The sequence below is a fragment of the Chenopodium album genome, chromosome 12 (genome assembly GCF_948465745.1).
Source record: "Chenopodium album chromosome 12, dcCheAlbu1.1, whole genome shotgun sequence".
Classification (NCBI taxonomy): domain Eukaryota; kingdom Viridiplantae; phylum Streptophyta; class Magnoliopsida; order Caryophyllales; family Amaranthaceae; genus Chenopodium; species Chenopodium album.
In genome coordinates, this window is record NC_137845.1 from 2,189,527 (window position 1) to 2,209,782 (window position 20,256).

Here is a 20,256-nt window from a genome sequence, read left to right on the forward strand (position 1 = left end):
AAAAAAATATATCTGCTGTATATTCCTATTCCGAGTCAAACAAACACTGTTATTTTTACCTTTTCTTTTTTCCTGCATCAATCATCATCCTCCTAATCTCTCTCATCCTCCTTTTGAGCCAACCCTAGATCTCTGTTTTCCCCAATTTTTTTCCTCCTTCAATTTTCTCTCTCCTCTTTCTTCTTCTTCTTCTTCTTCTTCAAATCTTCGCATCTTTCAATGGCTATGGAAAATCGGTTAAACATGTCCCTCGACGATCTCATCAAGATCAACAAATCTTCTTCCGGCCGTGGCGGCGGCGGCGGCGGTAGAGGCAGAGGTGGCGGCGGTGGCAGAGGTCATTCGGGCGCCGGACCTTCTCGAAGATTCAATAATCGCGTTGCCAATCGTTCTACCCCTTATTCTATGCCTATGTCCAAGGTTTTCATCTTTTCTCTCTCCTAGGGTTTTCGTTTTATTTGCCGATTAAATCTTCACAATTTTTTTGTTTGTTTATTTTTCGAATTTTTGATTTGAGTAGTTTGTAATTTGGTTTTATTTATCTCAGGCACCTGATTCTTTTTGGCAGCATGATATGTTTGGTAATCAAGGTGGTATTGGTGTTGGTGGTGGTGGTGGTGGTGGAGCGTCTTCAATTGAGACTGGAACTAAGCTTTATATCTCTAATTTGGATTACGGTGTTTCTAATGACGACATCAAGGTATTAAATTTTCGCTTTTTTTTTTTTAAAAAATTATTTTTATTCCAAACTTAGGGTTTTCAATTTCTTCCCTATATTGTTTCTATTGTGGAATTTTAGGCCGTTTTGATGTTCGTTAAGTGTTAAATTTATGATTAGCTTGGAAATTTGTTTGTTTATCATGTATTAGAGCTAATTAAGCCTGTCAAAAAAAAAAAAGTATGTATTGGATAAGGTGGTTGTTTGTGTGAACTGTTTTTGGTTTGGGGAGGGGGGGGGGGGAGTTTTTAAAAAATATATTCATCCAATTGCCTGTGTTGTGCGATGATTTGAATTCTCAAATAGTGGGGTTTAATAACCTAATTTTTTAAAAAAACATATATATTTAAGTGTGTTTTTGTAATATATTTTGAACTGGTACGTACTTTACCGGCACTTTTTATTCCTATATATCTGGAGAATTCATTTACAATATTTGGTTAGGATATAAGTTTTGCACTTTGTTTGGGTAAGAGGAAATGGAGGGAAGGGGAGGGGAGGGTAGAGAAAAGAAGAGGATCAATGTCCTTTGTTTGGATAAAGGATTGGGGGAAGGAAGGGGAGGGGGAGGGGGAGGGGAAGGGGGAAGGGAGAGCGAAATATGAAAATGGAGCTCACCTTTCTCTCTCCCCCCCTTCCTCCTTTCCCCTCTTCTTCTTTGCTATCCTAACAAAGTATTGTTGCCACTGGGTTTTTCCTAGTTGTATACCATCATACATAAATGTTTTGATCATAGATAGAAGAAATGGATGGTGTCAAACCTAATGTTTTCTGGAATAAATGATAACAGGAGCTCTTTTCTGAGGTTGGTGACCTGAAACGTTACGCTGTTCATTACGATAGGAGTGGGAGATCGAAGGTATTGAGGCTTTCTGTTTCTCCTCTTTTCCAGGAATCTTGTGCGGATTTATACTGTGGATGTTTAGACTGGATTTTATTTATCAGGGAACTGCTGAAGTTGTATTTTCACGGAGAGGAGATGGTCTGGCTGCTGTCAAGAGGTATAATAACGTAGAACTTGATGGTAAACCAATGAAAATCGAGATCGTGGGGACAAATGTTGCGGCTATGGGAGCTTTACCTCCAGTTTTTAATGGCGTTGGTAGGAATCCACCTGGTCCTAGAAGGTATTTTTTCTTATACTTTGATACTTTGTTCCTTTTTTTGGTATCTGAACAGTTGAAGATATTTTTCTTTTTCTTGTCAGATCATGCACTTAATTGGATATGTGGTGTAGCAATGCATTGTGTTATTTTTGTTGGTCAATATACTTCTTACTTTGAAACTCTTTTCTCTTCCTTGCTACCAGTCTATATAATAAGTGTACCATAATGGCTTCTTGGAATTTACTATACCTAGGTTGCTGGGATTTTTACAAATTGTATCTTGTTGCTGACCCTTTTTCTTTTGAACAGGGTTTGGGGGGGTGGGGGGGTTAATGTCCAATAATTGAGCTATTTATCTTGTTTAATCCTGATATACTTATGTCATCTGCAACTATTATAATCGTGTATAATAATTAGGCTGACAATGAATCTGGATCTACAATTTGATGGTTTCAGTGAATTGCTTGGTGTCCCTAGGACTAAAATATCAAGTTGGTTTATTGACTGACTGGATGCTCTGTAAATGCTGTTATTTCCATTCTAATATTTGTTTTTAATTGAGACTTGAGGCTTATTAATCTTGATATTGTGGAAGGAGATTGAAGTGGAATAATTAAGTCTAGTAGAGATTGTGTTTATAATACTGTCATGTTCATTGAATACCAAGCTGTTTGCAATTATACATATAAATTTATATTAATTGTTGGTGATATTTTTTTAATTTTTATTTGTGAGAAAAGTTAACTATGCTAAAACTGGAGAATTTGCATAGCGCTATTTATAATAAATTTAGTGTCCTGTGGGTTTTTCTCGCCCAAATGTAATTATAGCTGAAAACCTCAGTCAATTTTTTTATTTTTTATTTTTTTATTTTTTTTATTTTAAGTACGTTCATTTTAAAATTGGCAATGAACGAATGAGTTGGCTTGTAATGAATAAGAGGCTCGGTATTGATATCACCTTTCCACTAAACGTTAAATGAAAAAAATCTAGGTATTGATAATTCGTTCATGTTTTTATTGAGTGGGCTATATGATGTCATTTTGAATTCCATATAATCATATTCATAGTGTCAGCCTATCATCATTATATTAATAAGAGATGGACAGCAGCAATTAAAAACTTGATTTGGAAGTTTATTCGCAACAGTGTGCTTATAATTTTGGGTAACAATAAAATGAAAATGGAGGTAGTAGAAAATCATGGGAATTAGAACTTGCATCATGGCAAAAAAATTTCCAGGTCCCCTGTTGGTTATGGGAACTTAAAGTTCCTTTGATTTAGATCTAACAAGATAAAATTCCTAGGAATGTAAACCAAACAAGCCCTAGTTATGCTAGCAAAATGAATTAATTACCATGAAATACCCTGAAAAGTTACTCCCTCCATCACTTTTTAATTTTTACGCTTTAACCATTTTTCTCTCACTAAGTAATTCCAATTGTAAAGATTTAAAATTGACAGAGGGAGTAGATATCATCTCATCAACATACTACATGATTTGCTACTCAACAATCATCGAGATGATGTCACATCTTTCAAAGAAGTTGATATATCTATTATTGCCTGAATATACTGTGAGCTGTTTATTATTCTAATAGGATTTTACTGGTATCTAATATGTCAGTTACCTGTTCTTGGATAACGTTGTCATAATTCAATTTTTTTTCCATTTTTTAAAATCTTACAGTGGACAAGGAAGAGGTGGTGCAATGGGACGCATTCGTGGAGGCCGTGGTTCCGGTTCCGGTTCTGGCAGAGGACGTGGCAGGGGAAGAGGCCGTGATGAAAAGGCATCAGTATCTGTAGATGACCTGGATGCCGACTTGGACAAGTATCACTCAGAAGCAATGCAGACCAACTAAGCATAATATGGGTTTTCTTTGTCTTCTCTTGGGTCTTAAACCTATACTCTTGCAACACTGTGTCCTTGATGGCCGTTTCAACTGTTTTGTTTAATTCTACCGACATCTTATTTTAGGCAAGCAGATAGAGGGCAGTAGTTGGATCTTGGTATCAAAAGCTTGGGCTTTGTACCAGACTTCGTATGGTTGGGGGTTAAATACCAATTAATGAACAGCTATTAGTATGTCATTATTCAGATATAGATTATTTGCACTTTCACTGTTTCATATACCTTGCAACAAAGTGGGATCTTTTTGGCTGTTCGAATACAATGTGGATAGACAGACCCTCAAGATCATGGAAGTTTGAATTTTTCTCATTCAGAGTGTCAGTATGCGGTTGATGAAGTTCTGGTTTTTTTATCTTGGCATTTGAGCTTGGATATGAGGTAGGGTCTCTGTTTGCTCATTTGGCTATTTTTAATTGTCTTTTGGTGCTTAAGCTAGTGATTATGCAATTGACTTTTTAACAAATCTTCTATTGTTATGTTAGTTACCTTGTTGTGGAAATCAATTTCTTATTTGCCTGACCTGTTGTCATGGCAGTTAAAAGGATTCTTATTCAGATTAAATACCAGATCTTCTCTGGAGGATCTTGATAATTGCCAGGTTTTTAGATGTCTGAAATCTGCTATTGGGCTTTGAGTCTTCAGGAAAGTGAAGTTTGAAGAGTTAAATTATGAATCTTATATCAGCTGATTCTTGTTGCTTATGAATAGGGATGGAGCTGTGGTTAATTTATAATTTCTAAGTTTGGTGTATATTCTGAAACCAGTTGATAATCTGCCTTAATGACATATGGTACCTGATTTACGTGGCTAGATGACTTGATTAGCCGTGCATGGATTGTGTGTAATAGATCTTGTGTGCATATACTAGCTGCTTGATGATATTACTCTCAATTCTGGCTGTTGTGATGGGGTTGTTATTTGCAACAAGGTAATTTGGATTTCTCATGATATTTCATGTTTGAAATCATCAATGGGCATGGTGTGGTGTCGTAGTATGTTGCAGTTGATGAAGCCAGTGATCTGTAGACGAGATTTGGTTTCTCGTATAGCAACTTAGCAAATGTTTCTTGGTAAACAAAGGGCAGTGAAAGTCTACTGTGCTTTATAAGACTATTTTGGTCCCCCTTACAAAAATGGGTTTGGATAACTGGGACTTTACAGTTAAGTGTGTTACTAATGAGATCGTCTTGATGGAAGTTCATCTCTAAGGTTGCTATTTAATTGACAGATGAAGTGTACGCATTCTGTTGATTAACATATAGAACAATCATGTAGAGTTTAGTAACTGCTATTAACAAAAAAAGAAATTTGATTATGTTAATAATTAATAACTAGATTATGATGTGTGCACTCTTAACCTTGAGATGTACTTTGTGTTTGTCTGTTGATAAAAGTGTGTTTGGTTTTACATATTGGAAGTTGTGGGGTGTATACTGTTCCAAGTACTAAGTATTAGAGTTTGCTCTCAATTAAGTAGTTTGGAATAGTATTTGCATGACTGCACTAGTATTATTGCTGCATTCCTGTGTTTCCTTTGCATTTGAGCAGTCATTTTTTAATTTTTTAATTTTTATATTATGAGGCAATTTACTGATTTAGAATGAGTAGTCAAGCACATGGCCGGGCATTCAACAGTAGGAATTGCAGTTAGGTTCACGCGTGTTTAGTCATTCTTTTTGTACCCTAACATTTGATACGCCCTTCAATACCATTTTTAGTTTTTTGCTGTTTCAGATTTCTAGTTCTGGGGACATGGTCTATTTTGCAATTATATTATTACTTCTCCAGGGGGTGGGGTTACTTGTGAGGATGGTTTTGCGGTGTCATCCTGTGAATTTGACTAGTACAATTCTCCATAGTTACTTTCAAAAATGAAAATTACTTTGAAGGCCTTCTATGGTAATTGGTGATCGGGCTTAAGTTAGAAGCTGGAGGTTTTGCCAAACACAATAATCCTTTCAAAACGCAGCAAATTGTGAAAATTGTTATATATTTTTGGGTGCACCGTATATCAAACTAACTCAAGGTTAGTTTTTGCTTTTCATTTGATGATTAAATGAATAACAATCATCAAAATGAGAAAAAATATTCATGAGTACATCTTACAACGGGTTTATATAACAATCTCTCGCGAACTGAATGCCATTTGGGTGGGTAAATCTTATGCAATCATTAAGAGCGGTATCATGAATTACTTGCAAGTTGCAAGTTGACACATTACTCATCTTTAATTACATAACGTGAATTATATATAAAAGAAAATCATTGTCATATGAATTACTGTTAAATTAGTCTGAATGAGTACATTCTTCCACGAAGCTCACTGAATACTTTAGGTTTTCATTGGCAAGCATGAAACTTAGTACATTAAAACTTTAGTTGCCATCTGTGCAAACACCTTAACTTCGAGCATGAAACTTGACAACCCCATCTATCGATAGCTGTCTCCTTGGCACTGCAAATCTTGTCCAATTGCTATAGTTATGGTTTAGCAATATTACCAATGCCAAGCTTAAAGAGACGTAACAAACGAATTTATCTCCATTTCACGTGTGATTAGATCTGCACTTAAACTACTCGTATTTCTTATTTATTAAATCAACCACAACAACGTATCTAACATCTCCATTACACACACGAGACTTTACAAAGATACATGTACTCAGTACATGTGGAAAATCAATCATGAGAGGGCGAAAGAGTGCTCAAAAAGTTTCATTCCAGTCTTTTGGAAATGGAATTACATGTCTCTCTTAGACATCTTACGTCCCCTAAACACATCCCAGCTTGAGACAATCAAACCTATCAAAGAATAAAACAGAGCTTTTATGCAAGAGATTACAAAATGCCAACAGGAAGATGGCCAGTACCAAGGATACAATAGTCGGAAGAACAGACTGATGAGATGCCGAGGATATTGCCCAACCTGTACATGCAGATGAATGTATCATTACAGAGCCAACTACTCCCACAGATCAATACCAAGACAATGAGCACATAGACAATCATAGAACAAGTAACGTGCATGCTTTCTCACCAAAACAACCCCTTTCTTCTTAAGGCACTAGATAGCCCCCCCACATGCATACACTGATACATACCAGTACACCTAGTTGGCTAGTTACTTTAATTTAATAACTGCTCAATCAACTTTCAGAATTATTAATTTTAACTTCCCTGGTGAACAAGTCCCACTGACAACATCTCCTACAGACATGCTAAGTGTCCAGGTCATCCACCCAATTGTGCAACTGCTACATGATATTTAGGTAGACATGGGTAAGGAATTTTGGTGTTGCAGCCCAAAGTTTAACAATTACAGCCAGAGATCTCTTGTCACGAAATAAAAATCATAGTTACTGTTGAACATAAAAACAAGAGTCAACGCAAACATTGGGAGTAAGTACAAGATTCCTACAGTTTGGGCTGCATGATTTTTGCATGGAAAAATATGTTGTTGCGTGCAAATTAAATCAAATTTTGGTGAGAATTTAGGGATTAGAATTTGATTGGCTCCGATACCATGTCACGAAATAATTTTCCGTCGTTCTATTAGAGTATGAGAAGAGTATTTATACAACCTAACAAGAGATTAGGGCCCATAAGATAGACCCGTTAGCTATACAATATACACAATATATATAGGCCCTAACATCTCTCGACATATCTTGGTCCTGGCATCATCCTATCCTGAGCCTGACAGGTACTACTATTACTTAACCTCAGGGCTAAGGAAATTAGATTCTACACTTGACATGGGGAAAAAGCCTTTTTAAGATTAAATTCAACAAGTGTCAGCCCTCAAGCATGTCCATATATTCACTTCTCCACCATTTACACTTTATCAGGTAATGGGCATTTTGGATAGTGAGAGAATGGAAGAAGGGTGCAAGTTACAGGCAGCCATCACTTTGTTTAAAATAGAGTGCAGTGTCCTCATTTTCACTTCATCTAGCCAATCCTTCAAGCGTGGGTTCCTAAAGCTATCAACAATCACAGTGACGTTGCAACAATCACAGTGACGTTGCAACAATCATAATACAATAACCCCTTCTTCAGTGCAAATATTCACTCAAAATTGAAGTTTACTGCCAATTGAAGGCTTCAGTCAGAAATTATGCGAAATAAAGTAAAGAGCATCCAACCAAGTGAGAAAGGCAAGCTAGAGCCAAAAATAAGTTCCAAGTAGTAATACACAGGCTCTATAAATTTCAGCAATCTACCCAGCTATAAGTTAAACAATATCCAGCATCAATTCCCATCTAGAATGGATCTGGAGAGGTACATAACACAGCCATACCCCTAAATAGTTCAACACCTAATGGAGAGGTAACGCTGAAAACCACAGGATCTAATTCATTTGGATACTTCAAAGTTTCAAAAGACACAAGTTCAAACAATCTAACATGGAAATATGCTTATAAACTCCAAGACATTAGTACTCACAGGAAAAAGGGCATCCAAAGCATCCCAAGCTGAATGGCGAACAGCTCTCGTTGGATACATTGGACCTCCAGGAGAAGTAAAACTGTACAAGCAAGTCTTCAGCCGTGTACTAGTAGTCATCCTAAGCTCCAAACCTAGAGCATTTGTTAATTGTCAGACAAGCCAAAGATATAAGACAAAGATGTAGCACACCTAGAAGTGTAAACAAAAATTGAGCACTGATATCACATATAGGTGGTATCACCTTGAAGAACCTTAATTTGAGACAAGTAATGCAGCAAAACAGGCTCCACCTTCAACTTCAGAAGCTGTGCAGTATATTAAGTGGCAATGTGACTAAAATTAGTACCAAGTTCCAAGGGATATAATTTTTAGTCACACATTCATCACTTACCTGATCTGTGAGCTCAATGACAAAAATGTCTGCTGGACCACCAATTAAGAATGAGTTTGGAAAAGTAGGAAAGTTATTCAGAAAGTCACCAAGCTTATCAACTGCAGGAAGGAAATGCTAAACATTAATGGCAAAATAATGTGAGTCAATAAACACAACAATATCAATTAAAAGACCCACCCGCGTTGTAGAAGAAAATAAATCTTGACAATAGAAGAACCAGATCTCGCTGAGCCTGACAAATGTTAGAAAAAGCATGATCAAGAGATGCCAGACAATAAAGATCATCCACAGAACCAGAACAATTTGGTCAACCCATGCTCAAAGGTGAGGATCAAAATGTGTAATTCAAGGCCATAGTCTGACCTGTAGTACAAGCTTGGTTAGCCGTGACTGATCCAATGTGACATCCTGAAGAAGATACTGAATGTGGCAGCAGAGTCAAAAATCTGATCAGGCAGTACAGGCTACCAAAATCTAAGAAACAATAATAAAAATAATCAAATCATGTACGTTTGAAAACTTACATGAAAGAGGGACTGGAAACGTCTAGTGTTGGTCTGGATGTCCATCCTAGAAAAATAATATGAATTCTCTAAGTAAGCAGAAGCCAACATAAAATCAGTTAAGCACCAAATAAGCACAAAATCTCAACACACAATGGATGGATCAGTCACTTAAAGATTAGGGATTAATCCATTAAATCATCAAAATCGAAATAGCAGCGTATAACATAATGGAAGATTACATACCAGAAAACATTTGCAGAACCCTGAACAAGAGCAGATGAATAACGAAGAAGTTTCTCTGAGTCCTTAATTTCAACTTCAAAGAACTGCAAAAATAGACATAAAAATTATGCTCAACAACAGACATTGAACACAGAAATAGGTTCTACTGGCCAAATCAAACATTTGCTCTCCTGTTTTACACAAGGTTAAGGATAAAATTATGGTATTAGCTAATCAGGTTATCTACTCTCTTCCTAGAATCCGCCTACTCAGAGGTGGTTATTGGACAGATAACCAAATGGAACCCACTTTTGGCCCATCATAAGGCAACCCTTTTGTGACCTGACCTGCAACCGACCCGCACCAACCCACCCAGTAACCAGGCTTACTTCTACTAACCTACAAGGGCTACAACTATAATTACAAATAAACAAACTACAAACCTGATTTACCAGATACAATACACTATTATTGCCAAAGGCTGAGCAAAGTATTGGAGAACACAGCCACAGCCAAATCTGTCATTCTCATTGGTTGGGTCAACAACATTAACTGATATGAATGCCTTTGAAGCTACTGTACTTCCAGAAATCAGAATCAGAATAGTGTGCAAATCAAGACGGACTGATCTCTAATTTCAATAAGATGCTGTCCAATTATCTTCATCTTATTCTTAACAAGTGGCTTATACAGTAATTATAATCCTGCTTAAAAGTTAAAAACCTTTCATCTGACCCCCCATCCACCAAAACTAAACCTAGGACTTTGGAGTTTGGAACCACACTTGATATCTCTAAACAATTGTATAATTAAATTTCAAAGACATCAGTAATTGAGATTCTTGAGAACCAACAACCTCATTGTTGGGATAATAGGGTATACTGAAGTGGTCATGCTAGGCCTTAAGCTCAGTTTCCAGCCTGGAGCTAGTTCTCGTGGAAAGCATCCTCAGTGTACCTCCAACTAACAAGGATCTGTTTGATACAAAAACCACCACCTAGTATCCTAGTATGCACAACCTTACTTCACAGGTCCAAAAGAATATAAGAGAGGCAATAGACTTGTTACATGGAGTGCATAATCCACAATCCCAATTCAAGGGTCCTAAGGGCACACTAGTAAATAGAGGGGAAAAAAACTATCTGAACCACTGAAAATAATCGAAACCCTAAACTTTAACTTCAAGATGTATTACTTTATCCTTGAGTCTTGGCTGATAACAAAAGGGAGTATTAAAAAATGATATCCTAAACTATAACTTGAAGATGTGGTCCCTAACGTAGTAAGATACCTAAAACAAAAGTATCCAACCAGTCTGTTTGTCCAGGCAACGCAAGGCTTAACAAGGCAAGGCAGCGCAAGGACAATCCATGGCATCAAAAGGCACTTGAATGTATCATAAGACATGATAATGTAGGGTGGGCAATGGCATGAATTAGATGGTTCAGAACACCGAGCAGGGCCCTCTTGGAACCCCGGGAATAACATTCATGCACAACAAAATCAAGTCCAAAATTGTTCACTAGAAGCCAAATTTGAACGCTATAAAACCTATAATACACGAAATCCGACCAATTTTGGAGGTTTGGGACACCCATAATAACCTCAATGCATTCATGAAACCAAGTCCAAAAAAGTTCTCTAGAAGCCAAATTTGAAGGCTATAATACATGAAATGGGACCACTTTTGGAGGCTTTGGGACATTTTTGAAGAACCTCGGGATTGTATGGGGTATTATATTGTTGTTTAAAACCATATGGTCATTAGTTGGTCACATACCGTGACAACCTGGATTCAATGAAAGGAAGTACGAACATAAATAGTATAATTGACAGTTTAAAGGCAAAGCGGACGGTACCAACTACCTAAATGGCCTCCCGCGGTGTAGTATGGTCCATGGGAAGCACCCAAATTGTATCCTATTCGGGTTCCAAAAAGTAAAAAATTATCCAAAACAAAAGGCTACAATCCACTTTTGTGGACCGACTTCAAATGTTTGGAGGACTGGTATAAAAATCTCTCGAGATGGTAGAGAATGCATCTTGAAGTCATCTAATATTGTTTGGAACCAAATATAACCTAGTCTGTCACATAAAAATCTATGGTGACCTAAAGTTATTTAGGGGAAGCATCTACATAACCGGTTAAATTGGCAATTTAAAGGCAAAGTTGATGATTCTAACCACCCAAATGGCCTCCGAGGCGTCGTGAGGTTCATGAAATAACCCTGATCTATTTACTTTCGTCTTAAAAAGTTAAATATTGTTCAAAAAAGAAGGCTATAATCCACGATCTTGGACCAATTTTAGAGGATTTAGGGCAAGGTGTCGAAAAAATTGAGATAGTATGGGATGCATTATGTGGTCAGATAATGTTGCTTGGAACCATAAATGAACACAAGTTGGTCACATAAAGGCCCATGGTGACCTTAACAATTGAGATGGTATGATATGGTATGGTATGGTAGCACAATAAATGAATACAAGTCGATCACATTAAGGCCCGTGGTGACCTTAAGTTAAATAGAGGAGGCTTGTACATAAACGGTTAAATTGGCAATTTAAAGGATAATCGAATGGCTCCAAGCACCCAAATGTTCTCTTGAGATTTCATGGAGTTCATGGGATGTCATGGAGTTCATGGGATGAACCCTGGCCACTTTTCTTTCCATATCTGAAAAAGTAAAAAATTGTTTAAAAATGAAGGCTATAATCGACGTTTTTGGACCAATTTTAGAGGATTTAGGGAAAGGTGTCGAAAACATTTGAGATGGTATAGGATGCATTCTGAGGTCATATAATGTTGTTAGGAATAATTAATGAACACAAGTTGGTCACATAAAGGCTCCTGGTAACCTTAAGTTAAATAGGGGAGGCTTATACGAAGACGGTTAAATTAGCAATTTAAAGGCCTAATCGAATGGCTCCAAGCACCCATATGTTCTCTTGGCGTGTCATGGAGTTCATGGGATGAGCCCCGGCCTCTTCCCTTTCCATGTCCGAAAAATTCAAAAAAATTTCAAAAATGAAGGCTATAATCCACGATTTTAAACCAATTTTAGAGGATTTAGGGCAAGGTGTAGAAAACACTTGAGATGGTATAGGATGCATTCTAAGATCATATAATGTTGCTTAGAACCATAAATGAACACAAGTCGATTACATTAAGGCCCGTGGTGACCTTAAGTTAAATAGAGGAGGCTTGTACATAAACGGTTAAATTGACAATTTAAAGGATAATTGAATGGCTCCAAGCACCCCAAATGTTCTCCTGAGATGTCATGGAGTTCATGGGATGAGCCACGGCCACTTTTCTTCCCATGTCCGAAAAAGAAAAAAATTGTCAAAAAATGAAGGTTATAATCCACGCTTTTGGACCAATTTTAGAGGATTTAGGGCAAGGTGTAGAAAACACTTGAGATGGTATAGGATGCATTCTAAGGTCATATAATATTGCTTAGAATCATAAATAAACACACGTCGGTCACATAAAGGCTCATGGTGACCTTAAATTAAATAGGTGAGGCTTGTTTGTAAACGGTTAAATTGGAAAGTTAAAGGATAATTGAATGGCTCCAAGCACCCAAATGTTCTCTTGATGTGTCATGGAGTTCATGGGATGAGCCCTAGCTTCTTTTTTGTCCATCTCCGGAAAAGTAAAAATTGTCCAAAAATAAAGGCTATAATCCACACTTTTGGACCAATTTTAGAGGATTTAGGGCAAGGTGTCGAAACCACTTGAGAAGGTTTAGGATGCATTTTGAGGTCGTATAACGTTGCTTGGAACCATAAATGAACACAAGTCGGTCACGTTAAGACACGTGGTCACCTTAAGTTAAATAGGGGAGGCTTGTACGTAAACTGTTAAATTGGCAATTTAAAGGCTAATCGAATGGTTCCAAGCACCCAAATATTATCCTGAGGGGGTATGGAGTTCATGTGATGATCCCCAACCTCTTTTCTTTCCGGTCCGAAAAAGTTCAAAATTGTCTAAAAATGAAGGCATCCTCAATTTGGAACAATTTAGAGGATTTAGAGCAAGGTGTCGAAAGCACTTGAGATGGTGGGATGCATTCTGAGGTCATATAATGTCACTTGGAACCATAAATGAGAACAATTTGGTCATGTTAAGGCCCGTGGTGATCTTAAGTTAAATAGAGGAGGCTTGTATGTAAACGATTAAATTGGAAATTTAAAGGCTAATTGAATAGCAACAGGCACCCAAATGTTCTCTTGAGGTGTCATGGAGTTCATTGGTTGAGCCTCGGCCTCTTTTCTTTCCGAGTCCGAAAGGTAAAAAATTGTCTAAAAATGAAGGCTATAATCCACGCTTTTGAACCAATTTTAGAGGATTTAGGGCAAGGTGTCGAAAACATTTGAGATAGTATGGGATGCATTCTAAGGTCATATAATTTTGTTTGGAATCATAAATGAACACAAGTCGATCACATAAAGGCTCGTGGTGACCTTAATTTAAATAGGGGAGTCTTGTACGTAAACGGTTAAATTGTCAATATAAAGGCTAATCGAATGGCTTGATGCACCCAAATGTTCAATTAATGTGTCATGAAGTTCATGGGTAAGCCCCGACCTCTTTTCTTTTCATGTTCGAAAAAGTCAAAAATTGTCTAAGAATGAAGCCTATAATCTACTCTTTTAGAGGATTTAGAGCAAGGTGTCGAAAACATTTGAGATGGTATGGGATGCATTCTGAGGTCATATAATGTTATTTGGAATCATGAATGAAATCAAGTCGGTCACATAAAGGCTCGAGGTGACCTTAAGTTAAATAGGGGAGGCTTGAACGTAAACCGTTAAATTGGTAATTTAAAGGCTAATCAAAAGGCTCTAAGCATCCAAATGATCTCTTGAAGTGTCATGGCTTTCATGGGATAAGCCCTAGCCTCTTTTATTCCATGTCTGAAAAGGTAAAAAATTGTCCAAAAATGAAGGTTGTAATTTACGTTTTTGAACCAATTTTTGAGGATGTACGGCAAGGTGTCGAAAACACTCGAGAAGGTTTGGGAAGCATTCTATGGTCATATAATGTAACTTGTAAGCATAAATGAATACAAGTCGGTCACATTAAAGCACGTGGTCACCTTAAGTTAAATAGGAGAGGCTTGTACATAATTAGTTAGATTGGCAATTTATAGGCTAATGAAATGGTTCCAAGCACCCAAATGTTATCTTAAGGTGGCATGGAGTTCATGGGATGATCCCTAAACTCTTTTCTTTCAAGAACAAAAAATTAAAAATTGTTCAACAATGAAAGCATCCACGATTTTGGACCAACTATAGAGGATTTAGAACAAGGTGTTGAAAACACTTGACATGGTATGGGATGCATTCTGAGGTCATATAATGCCGTTAGGAACCATAAATGAACACAAGTCGATCGCATTAAGGCAGGTAGTGACCTTAAGTTAAATAGAGGAGGCTAGTACGTAAATAATTAAATTAGCATTTTAAAGGCTAATTGAATGACTCCAAACACCCAAATATTCTCTTAAGTTGTCATGGAGTTCGTGAGATGAGCCAAAAAGTCAAAAATTGTTCAAAAATGAAGGCTATAATTCACGCTTTTAGACCAATTTTAGAGGATTTAGGGCAAGGTGTCAAATACATTTGAGATGATATGGGATGCATTATGAGGTCATATAATGTTGTTTGGAATCATAAATGAACACAAGTCTGTCACATAAAGGCTCGTGATGACCCTAAGTTAAATAGGGGAGGCTTGTAAGTAAAAGGTTAAATTGGAAATTTAAAGCATAATCGAATGGCTCCAAGTACCCAAATGTTCTCTTGATGTGTCATGGAGTTCATGGGATGAGCTCTAGCCCTTTTTTTTTCCATGTCTGAAAAAGTAAAAAATTGTCCAAAAATGAAGGCTATAATCCACGCTTTTGACCAATTTTAGAGGATTTAGGGCAAGGTGTCAAAAACACTCAAGAAGTTTTGGGATGCATTCTGAGGTAATATAATGTTGCTTGGAACCATAAATGAACACAAATCGGTCACATTAAGGCACGTGGTCACCTTAATTTAAAAAGGGGAGGCTTGTACGTAAACGGTTAAATTGGCAATTTAAAGGCTAATTGAACGGTTCCAAGCACACAAATGTTATATCGAGGTGGCATAGAGTTCATGGGATGATCCCCAACCTCTTTTCTTTTCGATCCGAAAGAAAATTGTCCAAAAATAAAGGCATCCATGATTTTGGACTAATGTTAGAGGATTTAGGGCAAGGTGTCGAAAACACTTGAGATGGTATGGGATGCATTGTGAGATCATATAATGTCGCATGGAACCATAAATGAGCACAAGTCGGTCACATTAAGGCCCGTGGTTACCTTAAATTAAATAGAGCAGGCTTGTACGTGATAGTTAAATTGGCAATTTAAAAGCTAATTGAATGGCCTCTAACCACCCATATGTTCTCTTGAGGTGTCATGGAGTTCATGGATGAGCCTCGGCCTCTTTTCTTTCCGGGTCCGAAAAAGTAAAAAATTGTAAAAAAAAAAATTGAAGGCTATAATCCATGTTTTTTACTTATTTTAGAGGATTTAGGGAAAAGTGTCAAAAACACTCGAGATGGTTTAGGAAGCATTATATTTTGGAATCATAAATGTACACAAGTCGGTCACATAAAGGCTCGTGGTGACCTTAAGTTTAATAGGAGAGACTTGTACGTAAATGGTTAAATTAGTAATTTAAAGGCTAATCGAATGGCTCCAAACACCCAAATGTTCTCTTGATGTGTCATGGAGTTCATGGGATGAGCCCTAGCCTCTTTTCTTTCCATGTTCGAAAAAGTCAAAAATTATCTAAAATTGAAGGCTATAGTCTTACGCTTTTGGACCAATTTTTCTAGGATTTAGGGCGAGGTGTCGAAAGCACTTGAGAAGGTTTGGGATGTATTTTGAGGTCATATAATATTGCTTGGAACCATAAACGAACACAAGTTTGTCACATTAAGGCACGTGGTCACCTTATGTTAAATAGGGGAGGATTGTACGTAAACGGTTAAATTGGCAATTTAAAGGCTAATCGAATGGTTCCAAGCACCCAAATGTTATCTTGAGGTGGCATGGAGTTTATGGGATGATCCACAACCTCTTTTCTTTCCACTTCGAAAAAGTTAGAGATCATCCAAAAATGAAGGCATCCACGCTTTTGGACCTATTTTAGAGGATTTAGGGTAAAGTGTCGAAAACACTTGAGATGGTTTGGGATGCCTTATGGGGTCATATAATGTTGCTTTGAACCATAAATGAACACAAGTCGGTCACATTAAGGCTCGTGGTGACCTCAAGTTAAATAGGGGAGACTTGTACGTAAACGGTTAAATTGGGAATTTAAAGACTAATCGAATGGTTCTAAGCACCTAAATGTTCTCTTAAGGTGTCATGGAGTTCATAGGATGAGCCTCGAGCTCTTTTTTTCAAGATCCAAAAAAGTAAAAAATTGCCCAAAACTGAAGGCTATAATCCACGCTTTTGGACCAATTTCAAAGGTTTTGGGGCTCAATGTTGAAAGCTCATGAGATGGTAGGAGATACATCCCGAAGTCATATAATGTTTTTTGGAACCATATATGATCACTAGCAGATCACATAAAATCCCATGGTAGCCCAACAATAAGTTTAGAAAAAAAAAATGAATATAGATCGCAGAAATTTACCACTTGATCCATAAAGGGCATAATCTCCAAACTATGAAAACAAAACAGGGAGGTAATAGAATAAATCTTAAGTAAATCAAACTCTCTTTTTGGCTGGTTTCTATCCTTTGGCTCCCTCAAGGAGGTTGAATTTTCTTCCTTAAAAATGCCCTTGATAATCAGTTAGGCTAAACTAATAGAAAAAGCCCTATGGCTTACCCACAAATCCACAATGCTGCCCATCGCCCATTAAAACATCAGCATATTAACAAATTTTAATAAGTGCCACAAAAATTCACATACCCATTTGTGAAATAACAGAGCAAATATATGGGATGCAAATGACTGGCTCCATAGTTTCACAATCAAGTCAAGAATAGGTTGTCCATCCTCTGGCACCCTGATAAAATGGCCAGAAAGCACATCGTAAAAACATAAGTGATCTTCTATGCCCTCTTCTGCAGGAACTATTATTTCTGCACCCCTGCTGAGAATTATATCTGTTTTCAGTCCCAATGCAGAAAATTAGATTATAAGACTAGGAAGGTAGACAACTCCTAGAGAAAGTATATGACAGAATTCAATAAGATAATATAGGTTGGCAATAAAAATGATCTCCAAAACATACAGACCACAAAGTCAAGCAACACGGCATACACTGAATAATCACTTCATAGGTACTGACACCAGTATGCAAGAATTGATCACATTTTAAATGGAACCAGCACAAACAATCAAACAAGTGGCCAAACACTTAAGAAGAAAGAGAGTTAATAGCTAATTTAAAAGTCACAGGCTTAATTGATAACATACATGTGTACAAAAAGCACCCACAAATCACAAGGAAATTGTACTTCAAGAAGATATAGCATTCCATCATGTAAACACGGACAACAACCATTCATCGCCAGTGCCGAAATAAGCTGAAATTCATGATTGGAGACCCCTAAGGAATACTGTTGGAGCTGTGGAAAACCTGCTTTAGTAACCAGAATTGCTTCCTACAAATTATTGACCTTGGGTTTTTACATATAACCTATAAGTGACTGACTTATGGCTGGCCAAGACACATGTCTACAGCTAATTTCAATGTCTTCCTTCAATAATATCACATCTCTTTGGGTTTGCGTCATTGCAAGATTCACAACTATTGGATGGAGTGCACATAAAAAGGGAGTGCTCATTTAATTTTAGCTTTTTTTTCCCGCAATTTACAAATGAGAGCAAGTTGAACAGGTCCCCGGATGTAATAAGTGATTTCATAAAAACAAAAAACTTTGTCAATTTTGCAGAAATGCAAGGGGCAACTTGGTCTCACAATTTGTGAAAACTGCTTTTATAGCAGCACACTCATGTCATTTGTATCTTTATCGGTTTTGTCATCCAATCACTAAAACACAGCAAGATGATAAACTTCCGCTAGACCTCACATTAACTAAGCCAAGAACTTTTGTTATCCAATTTCATCATCGAAGGCTCAAAGCCAATCATTTTTGGTGTAGTTGCAAAATCAATTTACAAACAAATAGGTTTGATACACACATAACATTAGCTTCATTTCAATACAGTGGCATCACTAGTTTCAATAGGCTAACACGCAGCCAAACAACAGCAAAACAGTTGTGAAATATTTAATTCAAATTCTTTCAAGCCATCACAAGCTATACAATTTCACCACAACGCCAACCAGTATCTACTTAACCAAAACATAATTTACCAATCAATTTAGTTCTTGCAAACATCCAAAACAGATTGAAAACATAACCAATAGATATGTAATAAGTGATAAACCTTTAGCACGGTCATCAACTTCCAACGCTATATCAGCAAATAACTCCTGCAGCACATTTCGCCGCTGCGAAGGACTCGCTTCTGCCTGTCAATCAATCCAATAAATCAACAAGTATCGAAAATTACATGAAACAAATGAACTAGTACAATCAAAGGAACTTCGAATTAATCGGAAATAGTACATGCAACAAGTAATAGGTCAAATAAGATTTAAGCAGAACCTATATCAAGTGAAAACATCAATCACATACTCAATAAATTACGTGAATTTCACAAAGTAAATTTTAAACAAGTAAACAAATCAATATATACTAAACTTAAAATCTACTAAAGTATTTCGTAGTTTATCAAGTCAAATTAACCAAAAACATTACTAAAAATTTCAAAAATAAAATTTAATAAAATAAAAAATTAGGAAAAAGTAAGCTCACTCGTTGAAGCTTCTTCTGGATTTCTTGAGAAAGAGCGGTGAGATAAGCGCGGCTTCGAGTCTCCGAATTTTGCTGCATTTTTCTGGTAATTAAAGCATCCGGATCCAAACCAAACCAAAAAATAAATCAAATTCTTCAAATCTCTCACTTTTCAACGATAATGCGATTCGAACTCGCCGATAAAATGCGATAAGCTGAAATTGACGATCTTAAACGGAATCAAATATAGAGTGAGAATGTATTTTTGATTTGCAATAAATTGTGTAAGAGAGAAAATGAAATGCTGAAAATCTAAAACTGAATATGCATTTAATTTGAAGGTTGAAGAAAGTACACGAATTCAAAAGCGTAACGAAGAAGATAAACTGAAAGTTTGGTTTTCTGAAAAGTGGATGATGAATGATGATGCAGAACAGTGACAGGGAGAAGAGGAGAGAGAGAAAGAGATGACACGAAGACGCGGAAAAATGGAAAATATGAATACGTGGAAGTTTTTTTTTTTGTAAGGATAGAATAACATGAATTGAATAGGTGTCAAAAACCGATCAACTGATCTGATTTGAAGTCGACCCAAAAAATCAAATTTACATTTCAATTTGTATAGTGACAATAATTTAATTTAACGTGACTAAACTTCAACATAAATCCGATCGATTTCATCCAATCTAATTCAGATATCCGAATTGACTTTTTTCCATGATTACCACACTAACTCTTCTCTAGAATAGAAAATGGTGGTAGAAAAATTGGGCCAACTGAGTTTAATTAAGTGGGCCAGTAGGATTTATTTGTGGGGTTAAGAAGGTGATACATGTGAACTTATTAAAGATACCACGACATACGTAAAAATTAATTACACTACCAGATTATCTTAACATAATTATAGTAGTTGACTTGACCATTTGCATAGGAGGTGTCGCTATTGTAAATTGATTTGATTTTGTTGATCATTGTTGCTGGAGTGGTGACGGTGGAATCATAGGTGTGATTGATCGAGAAGGTGCACTAGAGATATTTAAAGATTAAAATATGGTTTGAGGATTTGAAAAACATGTTTCG

General features: G+C 36.7%; 2 protein-coding genes across 3 annotated transcripts; one reads left to right on the top strand and one right to left on the bottom strand.

Moving 5' to 3' along the window:
• The first annotated feature begins 54 nt into the window (after positions 1–54).
• On the top strand, positions 55–4,076 carry LOC145570001 (THO complex subunit 4B-like). 2 transcript variants are annotated; one of them, XM_081628979.1, is made up of 5 exons: positions 55–420; positions 548–700; positions 1,509–1,577; positions 1,664–1,845; positions 3,515–4,076. In XM_081628979.1, exons 1-5 carry the CDS (start codon positions 220–222, stop codon positions 3,687–3,689), a joined length of 780 nt encoding a protein of 259 aa, XP_081485105.1. In that variant the 5' UTR covers positions 55–219; the 3' UTR covers positions 3,690–4,076. The 2 variants fall into 2 exon arrangements, with proteins under 2 accessions (XP_081485105.1, XP_081485106.1); XM_081628980.1 differs by having other exon boundaries at positions 569–700.
• Positions 4,077–6,107: 2,031 nt separating this feature from the next.
• Positions 6,108–19,714, bottom strand: LOC145571570 (uncharacterized). Its single transcript, XM_081630601.1, has 12 exons — positions 19,532–19,714; positions 19,198–19,391; positions 18,767–18,851; positions 17,279–17,475; positions 9,332–9,414; positions 9,107–9,152; positions 8,946–9,002; positions 8,760–8,814; positions 8,580–8,680; positions 8,430–8,493; positions 8,186–8,319; positions 6,108–6,665 (listed from the first exon to the last, which is right to left on the bottom strand). The coding sequence occupies exons 2-12, from the start codon at positions 19,273–19,275 to the stop codon at positions 6,480–6,482; spliced, it is 1,086 nt and encodes a 361-aa protein (XP_081486727.1). The 5' UTR covers positions 19,276–19,391; positions 19,532–19,714; the 3' UTR covers positions 6,108–6,479.
• Positions 19,715–20,256: the final 542 nt, after the last annotated feature.